This window comes from Periplaneta americana, chromosome 7, assembly GCF_040183065.1.
Source record: "Periplaneta americana isolate PAMFEO1 chromosome 7, P.americana_PAMFEO1_priV1, whole genome shotgun sequence".
Lineage (NCBI taxonomy): Eukaryota > Metazoa > Arthropoda > Insecta > Blattodea > Blattidae > Periplaneta > Periplaneta americana.
The window spans coordinates 145,965,127-145,977,974 of record NC_091123.1 but is presented as its reverse complement, the minus strand read 5'-3'; the positions used below and the strand labels follow the sequence as shown (position 1 = coordinate 145,977,974).

The 12,848-nt window shown below is 36.1% G+C and overlaps 1 protein-coding gene across 2 annotated transcripts in view; it reads left to right on the top strand.

The window, feature by feature from the left end:
* LOC138703527 (fatty acid synthase-like) overlaps positions 1–12,848 on the top strand; it is a 78,912-nt gene that overhangs the window by 7,767 nt on the left and 58,297 nt on the right. The window contains exons 2-5 of one of the 2 annotated variants that reach the window (XM_069831452.1): positions 3,297–3,478; positions 6,794–7,117; positions 8,151–8,351; positions 11,886–12,124. In XM_069831452.1, the coding sequence (XP_069687553.1) occupies positions 3,310–3,478; positions 6,794–7,117; positions 8,151–8,351; positions 11,886–12,124 (933 nt within the window). In that variant the 5' untranslated portion in view covers positions 3,297–3,309. Of the gene's footprint in view, positions 1–3,296; positions 3,479–6,793; positions 7,118–8,150; positions 8,352–11,885; positions 12,125–12,848 lie in introns of those variants that run through there. The other variant, XM_069831453.1, reaches the window with a different exon arrangement.

The window sequence follows — 12,848 nt, the reverse complement described above, 5'->3', positions numbered from 1 at the left end:
GCATGTAGGATTGATATGATGAGTCAAATCGACGAGGAAGTATAAGTCATTGATCCATTTATCATCTTCAAGCTCTGGAACTTGCCTATCATTAATGTCCATGAATAAGGCGATTTCTTCACACAAAGTGAAAACCAGTGAAGGAGCTTCCCAACAACTGACTGTCTGCACATAGTATGTTGGGTCTTTTAACTGCTCCACCATTGCGATTCTTTCATTGTCTTTCAATTTATTGTAATCATTAGCATGAGACTTGTCATAGTGGCACTGCAGGTTATATTTTCTCATCACATTGAGGTTCTTATTGCAAATTAAATATTTCGCAATATTTTCAAACTCTGTAAAAAATGCCTCCTCCTACGAAGGGTTAAAGAATGTAGTGGTAGAAGACCTACGTTAACAACTATCAGAATTTTCAGCCACCACACTCACAAGTATCTACTGACTACTCTCCACTGATCACCCACATCAACTTAAGGTAGCTTCCTTTCTCTCCACTTCTCGGAGCATGCACCGTGGTGCATTCACCGATACACTCCTTACCCATTACCCATTTCAGTGAGTGCTGACGACCATGATGTAGAACGTATTCTTCAAATCAATATGGCAACATAATCTAGAAACAGATGCTAAATAATCACATTATTTTACTTAATGACAATAAAATACATATCTGTGCAAGTACAGGACCCCACAAGTGCACTCATGGAAAGATAAATTGGCCATCCTGTTTTTCCAGAATTCAAGTTCCACCATATAGTTATGGATATATTATCATATGGATTTTCAGTCTGTATTTGCAGCTTGTTTTACAATGGACGAGATTTTAACTTTGATAAAAGGACTGGTGCTATTAAAATTCATCGCTATAGAACAGTAATATATACTTTAATGACATTATAATCAAATAAAGGCGATAAATTACTTTGAAGTGGCAATACCAATTTTACTTTAACCTACACCATACATCGGCAAAACTTACTTTCCGAATACATCAGCAGAACACAACAAACTCAGCATTCAAATGGAAGGGATGAAAGGGAGTGGGTATGCTTCCCCTTACCACAGTGTTCAATGTACTGTATAGTGCCTGACTGTAATCTTAGAAGTAAAACATTGATCACCATGATTATTATTGGTATGTTTTCATTTATTTTCTTCGTCACTTTTCACAAATTTCGTTGAACAATGACTGATAAAGTATAACAGAACAAAACCGAGACAGTAATTCAAAGAGAAATGGCATTTGAGTAACTGATCAGTCAGGAGTAAAATTACATATGGCTAATTTTAACTGTAAAGTGAGATGCTCATCTGTAATACGGGTTCTTTTTGATTTTGCAATGTTCATTTTTGTAAAAAACTGTTCACATATAATATAATGTGGAGCCATATATGCCTGTGTAAAACCTCAGATTAGCGTATTTTAATTTATTTAGCAATTTGACAATATTAACACCTTTGGAATCTTTATTCTATGTTAAAAAAAAAAAAAAACATGTCGTTTAAAATATATACAACTTCTATTGTAATTCAGGTCTTACTATCATTATTTCTAAGCCAAAAGGATTTCAATGCAATTAGAAATCAGTTTCAGTTTTTTAAATTGAACGAATCTTTTGTTATGAAAATCTATTTGTAGTTCATTTAAGACATCAATGTAATTGTAATTTGATATATCATATACAGTATTGCCAAATGAGTAAGCAAGGAAAATTAAATGTCTTCTTTTCTAATAAATTTTGATTCCATAAATCTATAAGTAAAAGAAAGAATTGATGCTGTCATACATATGTACTATATTTTTTATTATTCCTTTGAAGCTATCGATTTAAATTGTTGAAATGTTCTGAAATTTTGGAAAGGAGTATCAAATCTAGCAGCCAATTTTTGGCCAACTTGGGAATTTCTGTGTCCTATACTGTGCCAAAGCATCAGGGTAAGGAGGGTAAGCTGAGCTTTCCCAAACATTTTCGAAGAAGGGACAAGATCAATTTAGAATTTAGTTAATTAAAAACAGAATTGTTTCCACGTTTCGTTTATCTTTTAGCGACATAAAGCATAGCCTAGATCACTATTTCTGAACCTTGTCTTCAGCCCAGCTAACCCAAAAATTTTGTCACGCTTCTTTACTGGTCCTATAACACTAATTATTTATTAGCATATTGAAATCCTAGGGCAGTGTGATATATTTCAAACATAATCGACAATTTTATTACCGGTACTTAAAGAAAATTACTGCACCTTTTCCTTTATAAAAGCAGAAATTATTTTATGCTTTCCAAAAACCGACGAATCATTTTTCAAATTCTGAGTCACCTTACAGCTGTATAATAAGGAAAATCTGATATTCTCCCCCCCATATCCTGTAGGAGTTTTCGGAATTTCTGGTGTTTTAATTTGACTTTGATTTTATTTGGGTCATGGTGTCAACAACCAAGTCCTTAACATATTTCATATTTTGTTGCTTTGTTCCGTAGTGCCTCTTGGTGAATTATAGAATGGATGAAAGTTATATTATTATTGTCAATGTTTAATTGTGAAATTACAGAAAAATAAATTGTAAATTTTATCATAATTATAACAATAATTGATATATCTTTTACAAGGATCGATATTCTGGTCGAAATTCACGTTTCCTTGGGATTTTCAATGGTCTTGATAATGACATGATACTATAAAGCCAAGCCACCAGTGATATTAGTTATGTTGTATACTCTGCGCACAATGAATTGCAAGTCTGTTGTGGGTGGGGGTATAGCCTCTACTATTCCCCTTCACTTGCTTTGTTTTCCAGGAGCTGGCTCACGAGTCACAGAATGCCGACCTATGACCTATACTAATAAATAATTGATACAGCTTTCCTTATCGAATGATTTTCTGTACCTCATGGTGTATTGGCTAAAATACGAGTTTAGAGATTATTACCGCGTGCATTTTTTATATTCAAACCCCATGAGGATAAAAAATTTTAATGAGGTATACTTTGTCTTCAGAATTATTTTACATTTGTTTGCTTGTTTCAATGCAAAGAAGTCAGGATTATGATGGTCAACTGTGATTTTCTTTGTCCAGTTGTTTGGACTATCCAAGCATAATAGACAAAGTAAAGTGAGCGACACTTCCATGACTTGGGTGGTGTGGTTGTTAATGGAATCTGTAAGTGGTTCCAAATGTTGAAGAGAAATACTCTATATCAATCTCAAAATCAAAATATCGTGAAAATCTAGAATATTTCATTAAGGCGATTTAAAACATAAGATACAAATACACTTGGTTTGAATTTGATGTGACAGAGCCATTTGAACGATGAGTAGTGGAGACGGGAAGGAGAGAGGTCTCCCAACAGATGATGACATTGTGATCTCAGGGATAAGTGGACGCTTCCCAGATGCAGACAATATTGATGAGTTCAGAGACAAACTCTTCAGTAAGGAACACCTAGTGCGACCCAAGGAGGATGGCAACTGGAAGAATGGTGAGTTCACTATGATTCATATAAATAATGTTGTAAAAGAATCTATTTCTCGACTTTGTTGGAAATCATTTTAGTAGATTTCTATCAATTTATTTTATGCCTGTACAGAGGTGGATGCAACAGTTTTGTCACGTTAAGGAAGAGCTTATTTACAAGCAATACAGTATATTCAAAAGATAAAGTAATTTTATTAAAACAACGTTTGTCAGTGTTGAAGTCATCTATTTCACTCTGGGGGTGGGGGGTAGAAATTGGGTCTCCAGGGGATGAATGAAAGAAACTTCTGAAGAACAATTACATAAATGTTTATAGTGGGGATTATTTATTTCAGATATATTTTATATTGCTGTAAAATGTCGCATATTACTGCTTTAAGGAAAGAAGTAATTCCCTCTGTTTCAGCTTAGTACAAGGGCGCCCGCAGGATTCAATCTCAGTGGTAGCAAGATGGTTAGAAAATTAGAGGAAACGGATGGACAAGTAAAGAGAGAATTGAACATGAAAAATAGCCAGTTCTGAAATATAAATTACCCTAAATTGAAAATTTAATTCTAAATTATATAATATTTATTTATGCAAATGACAGGTACATAGATAACTTATCCTTTACCTATACATAACCTCAAAATTAAAACAATTAACTTAATACAACTTAAAATTAAATCTAATGAAGAACTAAACAAAATTCTTAAAGAACTAAAAAGAGGTATGAGGCTTCTCGCTTCCCAGTATCTGGCACATTCAGTCAGTGATTTTAGAGCTGGGCAGCGTTGGAGATGATCCCTATTAATCGCTTATTGAAGGTCACAAAGGGTACAGGTTGGATTTTGATAAATACCGAAATGGTGGAGATGCTGCGCCAAGCAGTCATGGCCAGTTGCAAGGCGGAAATGTGCGACTGCCAATCTTCTTGGTCCGTTAGGTATTGATAGAAGGCCCCTTCTCCAGTGTTTGCCATACGTTCTTTTTGCAATCTTATGGGAGTGGATGTTGTGGGCAACTTCTTTGATGTATAATTTTATTGTCTGGAAGGATGTTGGTTTAGGAAATGTTTGTAAAATTCTAGCACCTTTTTTTGCCAAGGCATCGGCCTGCTCATTGCCAGATAAGTTGCAGTGCTCGGGGACCCATTGTAGTACCATGATTTTGTGTTTTGCTTGTAATAGTTGTATGGCATTTTGACAGTCTTGGATTGATGAAGACTCAGGGTCTAAGGAACCTACAGATTCTATGGCTGCTTTGGAGTCTGACGGGATGACGACATTCTTGAATTTAGTTTGCTGACATATCAGTTGAGCTAAGGCTACCCTGATAGCTTCAATTTCACCGTCATAAGCTGACCTATGAGTGCCTACCGCTGTATAGGAGGCAAAGATATCGCTGATATTATATAATATAATAATTCAAATTTTAATGTTCTGCTGTACCTACATATAATATTCCAGCTAGCAGTATTTCACCATTCTGATTCTTGAGCTTGAAACAAAATTCGCAGTCGCCTAGGTACTCATCCATAGATATCAATCACTTTATGCAAAAATGATTCTCTGTTTTCTTCTATGCGTTTCCAATGTGTGGACAGAATACATAGAGAGGAAAGATGGTCATCTCGCATGGTGTTCCTTAGCCATTTTTCACTCTCCGAAGGGTGTTGAAACATATAAATGCAAGGAATGCATATAAATATTTTCTGATAAATGCTGTAACCATAACAAACGAACATAATAATAATGATTACACATAACTTACCTGAATGACTGTTCCACTGTACATGTAGTGCATAGTGCAGAGTAAAGTGATGGAGAATGTCAAAGGTTGCTCAATTGGGGGGGGGGGTAGAAACGAGAAAAAATAACAAATCTCAGTGGTAGCAATTGGCTACCCCCCCCTACCCCCTGTGGGCACCCTTGGCTTAGTACCAGAGGATCTTGATCAAGTTTCATTAGTAGAACTATTTCTTAATTAAGGATACAGGGTTGATGAGTTGGAATTGATAGTAAATAACTCAGGTAAGCATAATAAGTCATAGACTGTGGTGCATCTGGAGCATAATGCAGATGAGCCTGTAGTGGGGGAAAAAATACCCTCTGTTACTATTTTAAACACATGCGAAACAAGTCGATAAGTAAATTATGGCAATAATTCTAATAATAGAAAAACTAGCTGGTTTTCGAACACTGAATCTCTCAATTACCAATCTGGCATATACACTTTAGACTATTGGAGCTACTATGTTGCATTACCGGTGGTGTGAAAGTATGTAGACCTGCATTTAATAGTTGACAGGTCACAACTTTCGATGTTAGTAACTCCGTAATTTTTGAGCATTGTAAAATTTGACTTTACTATACTTAATTTTACACAATTTACATTAATTCGAAGCAGTATTGTCAATATTACTGTTCCCAAAAGCTTGTTCTTTCCTTACTTGTCGCGATTTCGGTCTATTTCTCTCAGGGTTGGGGAGGAGGATAAATGAAATTGAGGGAAATGGATGAAGATAGTAAGCCATAAGGTATAATATTATTATTATTATTATTATTATTATTATTATTATTATTATTTGCTACTACTAATTCTATCATTACTACATCATATCAACGAGCTAGTTCAAAAAGGAAAGAACTCAAAATTTAAAGTTTTGAGAAACTGAATTTTAACGCTTCATGTTACTGTGAAAAATCCAGTTAACATACTGTAATTTGAAACTTATATACCGTATATGAAACATCATTAACAGAATTTGGAATAATTTCAACGATCCTTTGATTTTTCACAGCAACATAAAGCTTTAAATGCAGATTTCTCAAAACTTTAAATTTTGAGTTGTTTCCAGTTCGAACTGGGTCGTCATTATGTTTATGTGCCTGTTCAAACTTTTTCCAGTGTAGACCATTTCAATACTTGTTTTAAAGTTGGAAGACTAAGTAAAGCTACAATATGTATAGTTTATGTTAATACATAGCTTTAAATATCTTCATCTGTGAGAGATATGTTAATTTGAATTCAGTTTTTCTAAGTTAAGTTGAAGCAAAATGGTTTAGGTGCATCTGAAATCTCCACTGTTGGGAATTTTGAGATTTGGGGAACATTTCCTTCCGAGGTCACTTTCTGAATTCATCACAATGAGATTGTCAGTACGTTTTAATTAAAACGATGCAACTGCCAAAGCAAGCCGGCCTGTAAACATAGTAATAATGAGACAATCTCAACAGGACTGGGGAAGTTTTACAATAAAATTGTTCTGTTGATAAGATATTTATGTATAATTAATTAATGTATTTATTTACTCATTGTTATTTGTTATCTTGTTAGAGAAAATGGGTGCGCCGACCTTCGTGGGGCAGGTCAGTAACAAGAACAAGTTCGATGCAGGGTTCTTCGGCGTGAATCCGAAACATTGCGCGTCCACAGACCCATACGTGCGCATTCTACTGGAAAAGGTGTTCGAAGCCATAGTGGATGCAGGCTTCAACCCCAGTGAGCTACGTGGAACCAACACAGCTGTGTACACAGGCTCCAACATAAGCGAGTCAGAGAACACTTATATCTACGTCCCTGAGAAGAACAATCTGGCAGTGATGGGCAACAGCCGTGCCATGGTGTCGAACCGCATCTCATACTGGCTCAACGTGCATGGTAATGTCAATATAAACCTCTATTTACGCTCCTTACTGATCTCTGAATGATTAGAAAACCCAATAATTATCGAAGGTTATGAACATTCAAAGATCCTAGTTGAAGTGCCAAATTAGATTAGTTCTTCCATTTTGCTTCTGCAAAGTAAAACACCAGTTTATTCTGTACTACCCTACAAAAAAAAAGACTCATGTTTGTAAACAGTTTCATGGCCACTGGTGTAGCTCAGGCAGTAGCGCGTTTGTCTGCTTTTCCAGAGTTTCGCTTGGGCGTGAGTTCGATTCCTGCTTGGGCTGATTACTGGTTGGGTTTTTTTCCGAAGTTCTGGTTTTATCCAACTGTAAGGCGAATTCAAAATAATCTGTGTCGAATTCTCGGCCTCATCTCATTATCACCAACTCCATCAACACTAAATAACCCAGTAGTTGATAAGCGTTATTAAATAACCAAGTAAAAAAAAAAACAATTTCATAGAATCCTCAATCAGAATTTTAACATAAAATGTCATTTTTTTTTTCTAAAACAGACCTTAGAGAATGAAAATTTGGTACATTTTCATTTGTTACTCTTCTAGGAATCATAACTGAGAAGGAATGTAATATGTTCCCTTCCATCTTATACAGGGTGGATGTAATATAACTGTGCAGATTTTTCTTGCAAATTAAATAAAAAGATTAATACGTAATTGTTATTTCCTGCCATTAGGAAGTCTGGCAACCCTACTGCAGTGACTAAGGAAGGGAATGCTTCTGTTGAGACCTGTTCGTGTGTGTATTCGTAAATGTGCTAGCAATGAACTGTTGCCAAACTGCCTATTTGAGACTTTGAGCCTATTTTCTAATTAACCATGCACTTAATTACAAAATTCATAATAGGTTTTTTATTTATTTTAATGTATACTATTGCCTCCTTCAGTCTGCACAGTTATATCAGTATGTGTGCGTATATATATGAACTAGGAAACAATTTTTGTTCTAGACGTTTAAAGACTGATAATGTTCCAGTTAATAGTATAAGTATTCATATGTGTCAGGCACGAGCATCTCTATAGTGTCAACAGAGACTAGTGGCTTTGAGGCATTATCAGCAGCCTGCAATGAGATGAAGCAAGGGCGCTGCGATGCAGCAGTTGTGGGTGCTGTAAACCTGGTAATGCATCCGGAGGTGTCGTACCACTACAACGAACTTGGCGTGCTCAGCAAGGATGGAAAATGCAGGCCTTTCGATGCACAAGGTGAGAGAGGTCCATATGCTTCAGTAACTTCACTATCATTCGCTAATTTCTTTTAATTTTAAGTATGCACAGTGCAGTCCCCATCTTAGACATAGGTGACGGTACAGACAGTAATTAAGTTTCTCATAGTTGTACTTAGCACAGTGGCGGCCTGTCCTTATGTGCTACAGCACAATGATAATTTTTGCTCAAATAATGTATTTGCAATACTATAGTACTTGATCTGCCATTTGACAATTTCCCGTGGTTATGTTCACGACGCGTTATAGAGTGTTTAGTCTTTGCGCTTCGCTCTTTGGTGTCTCAGGCGGTACGTTGTGCTACTCAAAACTCTACATGAGAATGTAGACAACTAATGCGCATGTGCGAAGCTGAAATCACTGCTCTGATTGGCTATTTTTACGCGGAGAAGTGCTGTAGTCAGCTTCAGCACAACACAGCTTGGAGATTACAAAAGTAAAGCGTAACGAAAGAATGCTTGTTTGTGGAAGAACTCGGAACTATGTACAATGTGTTTGGTAATTCAAGTGTCCGACCGCTGCTGCCATCTACCTGGTTTTTGAGGTTCCTCCTGAATCAGTCAGTACAGAAAATTGAAGCCAAGGAATTATGTGACAGTATAATTCGGGAAACTACTTATCGTTTCAGTCTTTAAGCTACCTAGACGCAACAAAATTGTTAAACAGCAAATTTTTTGACAATTTTTCTCGTGATTTTCCAGAACGCGTTCTTGAAGTTGCTGTCAACAGCTATACTGTACTGAACAAAACAGTGGTAAAGACACAACTTGTAGTTCTATATGGAAGACCCGACTTCCGAAATATAGATGAAGCTGTTCAATTGTTACAATACATAGCCTCTAACAATTCACAGGATCCATTCTGTGATGTAACGAAGTTGTTAAATATTTTGGTTACAACACCAATGACCACTGCTGAGCCAGAAAGATGTTTTTCTTTCTTTAAATGCATAAAAACGCTTTTAAGGAACACTATGTCCCAGGATCGCCTCACTGCTCTTGCAATACTGTCAATAGAAAAGAGTATGATGTCCAAGATGGAGGGGTTTAACACCAGGGTAATTGACAAGTTCTGCAGTAGGAAGGAACATCGTATGGACTTCATATTTCGTCACTAGGCGAGTCTCAAATTAAGATAAATACATATAAGTGTGTACAGTAGGCCGATATAGAGATTGTAGCACACTCATTATTTTGACCACCAGCCGCTACTGACTTAGCATTGACAACTCTATGAAGAACTGGCAATCCCACTATAAAACTGTTTCCTGGGATGCAAGAGAAATTCGAGACACCATTTGCAAGACTGCAATCTTTCACACGCAACTTGCTACTATTGCTTACAGGAGCCCTAGACAGAGTGAACCGTATGTAATGTCCTTAATTTCAGGGGGTTATTCTTTGAGATATTTCAAACAAAAAAGTTTAATATAGTTTTGCTCGTTTTTGCTTTCTTTTCGAGCTAAAAATTGTTTTATATGAAACATTGCATTGCGTATTCTCTGAAAGCCATTGATTTAGTTCCAAATATGTTCATTCAATTGAAGAAAGTATTGCATCATCAGTTCAGGAAATTAAACACAGAATAAATATGGGAAATGCCTGTTATTATTTGGTTGAAAAGTTTTTATCATCCAGTCTGCTGTCAAAAAATCTGAAAGTTAGAATTTATAAAACAGTTTTATTACCAGTTGTTCTTTATGGTTGTGAAACTTGGACTCTCACTTTGAGAGAGGAACATAGGTTAAGGGTGTTTGAAAATAAGGTGCTTAGGAAAATATTTGGGGCTAAGAGAGATGAAGTTATAGGAGAATGGAGAAAGTTACACAACACAGAACTGCACGCATTGTATTCTTCACCTGACGTAATTAGGAACATTAAATCCAGACGTTTGAGATGGGCAGGGCATGTAGCACGTATGGGCGAATCCAGAAATGCATATAGAGTGTTAGTTGGGAGGCCGGAGGGAAAAAGACCTTTAGGGAGGCCGAGACGTAGACGGGAAGATAATATTAAAATGGATTTGAGGGAGGTGGGATATGATGATAGAGAATGGATTAATCTTGCTCAGGATAGGGAGCAATGGCGGGCTTATGTGAGGGCGGCAATGAACCTCTGGGTTCCTTAAAAGCCAGTAAGTAAGTAAGTAAGTAAGTATTGCATCATGATAATGAATGATTGAAATGAGCAGAAATTTGATCCGAACAAATGTGACTTTCTGTTCTGCAAAGGAATTTTTAAATATTACATTTGTTTGGATCAAATTTCTGTACATTTAAAGGAAAAAATTAAAACAGAGGTTTTTAATTTGTTTTTAGATCCCATTTTCAGTAAGGCCTATTCTTTAAGCAGTTGATTACACATATTATTTGCGTCCTCTCCATCTTGTGCTATAAGAACTTGATCATCAGTAGCAAAATATAGATGTAGATAGTTTCCTTCTCCTATCTCTAATCCCAGCATTTCACTTTGCAAGACCTTCATCTCATTATTACAATAAAGATCTTGAAAACCGTCAATTACATACTGCAGCCTTGTAATAGACTCTTGTTAGTTTAAGATTTTTGTAATGTATTACTATTACCGGTACCGGATTTTACTTTGCACTTGTAATCTCTATATATCTCCTGTATTATTTAATTAGAGGCTCATCGACATTAGCTATTTCTAGTGACACTCAGAACATTTTCTTTGGTACACTATCATATGCCTTTTTCTAAATCTGTAAGTACCGGTACCAAATCTACTTCTGATTGAACTCTGCATTTTTTTAGTATTTGCCTTAATGTAAATAATTATGATCTATGCATGATCAACTAGAGGGATTGTTTAGATTAAAAAAAAATCTGCATAAAGAGCGACTGGGTTATGCATAATTTCTTTCAGTGAGGGGGGGATGAAATAAGTCAGATTTTTGTGTCTGATCGAAAAATTATATACCAGATATTAATTCCGTAGTTGGTCACCCACCATATTCTTGATATTTTGAACTCTACCTATTGCTATTCCTGAAACCAAAGTTGCCACAGAAATGAAGAAGTTTTAATGATATCACATCCATCCAAAACTCAGTGCCGAGCTGTCTGCAAGCTGTTCCAAACAGAACTACCACACGACTTTTCAGTTGTCAATTAACCATGCCACTTGCTGTATCGAAGTTAGGGGAATTTATGTCGAATAATGCAAGTGATTTTGAACATATCTTTAATTGTTTCTTTAAAATTAATTCTGTCTGGTTATATTTGGTTTACGAGTTGAATGAAAATTTGTATTTTTGTGTCAGAAAGCAATACATGTAACATAAAAAAATGTTGTATTTAATGTGAACATCTTTCTCATTATATGCAAGTCACTGGTTAATACACTTCTACTTAGAGGTTGTTTTGTCAAGTTTACTGATACTTCCTATTCTCATCATAAGCCAAGTACAAAATTCTTCAGTATAAAATTCACTGATAGAGTATAATTTCCGTGGGAGGTTACACAGCATGTAAACAAGTTCGTTTATGTTTCAGCGGATGGTTATGCACGCAGTGATGGTGTGGTGGTGCTGTTTTTGCAAAGGGCACGTGATGCGAAGCGGATCTACGCAACTGTTGTGCATTCAGAAGTGGATGGCTGTGGTGACCGTGATGTGCGCTATACAGTGCCTTTTGGAGCACCACTCAAAACACTAATGGAGCGCTTCTACAGTGAGTGTGGCATTGATCCTGCTGACATCAACTACCTGGAGGCAGAGGGCTGCGGTATTAAGGTGAGTGCAACGTCTACACGACTTGTAATATATTGTGATGTGCTTAGATTTTTATAGAAATAGAATTACAGGTGAATGGATGGATAGATGGATTGATGGTGAATGAATAGATGAAAGGGTGGTTGATAGATGGCTGATTGCGTATAGGGAAGTTTCGATGGATGAATGAATAGCTGAATGGATGGATTGGTGAATGGTTGTGTGGTGAATGGATAGATACGCAAGTGGGGGATGGAAATGTATTTTAATGTTTGAATGAATAGAGGTTGGATAATGTAGACTACAGAGGTCTGCATCGGACTTTTCGCTCGAGCGCCAAGTAGTTCATAGCATAATCCGATAAGTAGTGCACATGCATGATGGGTAAAATTGTCACGAGCGATAAATCCTCGAACGGTATAAGCCGAGCGTTGGACATTCGTTCTTGTTACAATGATGAACTGTGTAGTAACATCATAGATGTTTATCATTTCAAAACTTTGCAGTGTTTAACTAACCTCTCCATAGTACAACTACAAAACTTGCTTTAAAATGTAATATAAATGTTGTAGGTAAATGTTTTTTTTTTTTTTTTTTTTTTTCCACACAGGAGTGATTTTGTTTTTTGCCACATCAGATAGATGTTATTGGATGTAAATGTAATTATATAATTATTGTAAACGGAGAACACAATCACGATAATGCAAGAACTGTATCAAGTTTTCTAGTAGTAGTAATAATAATA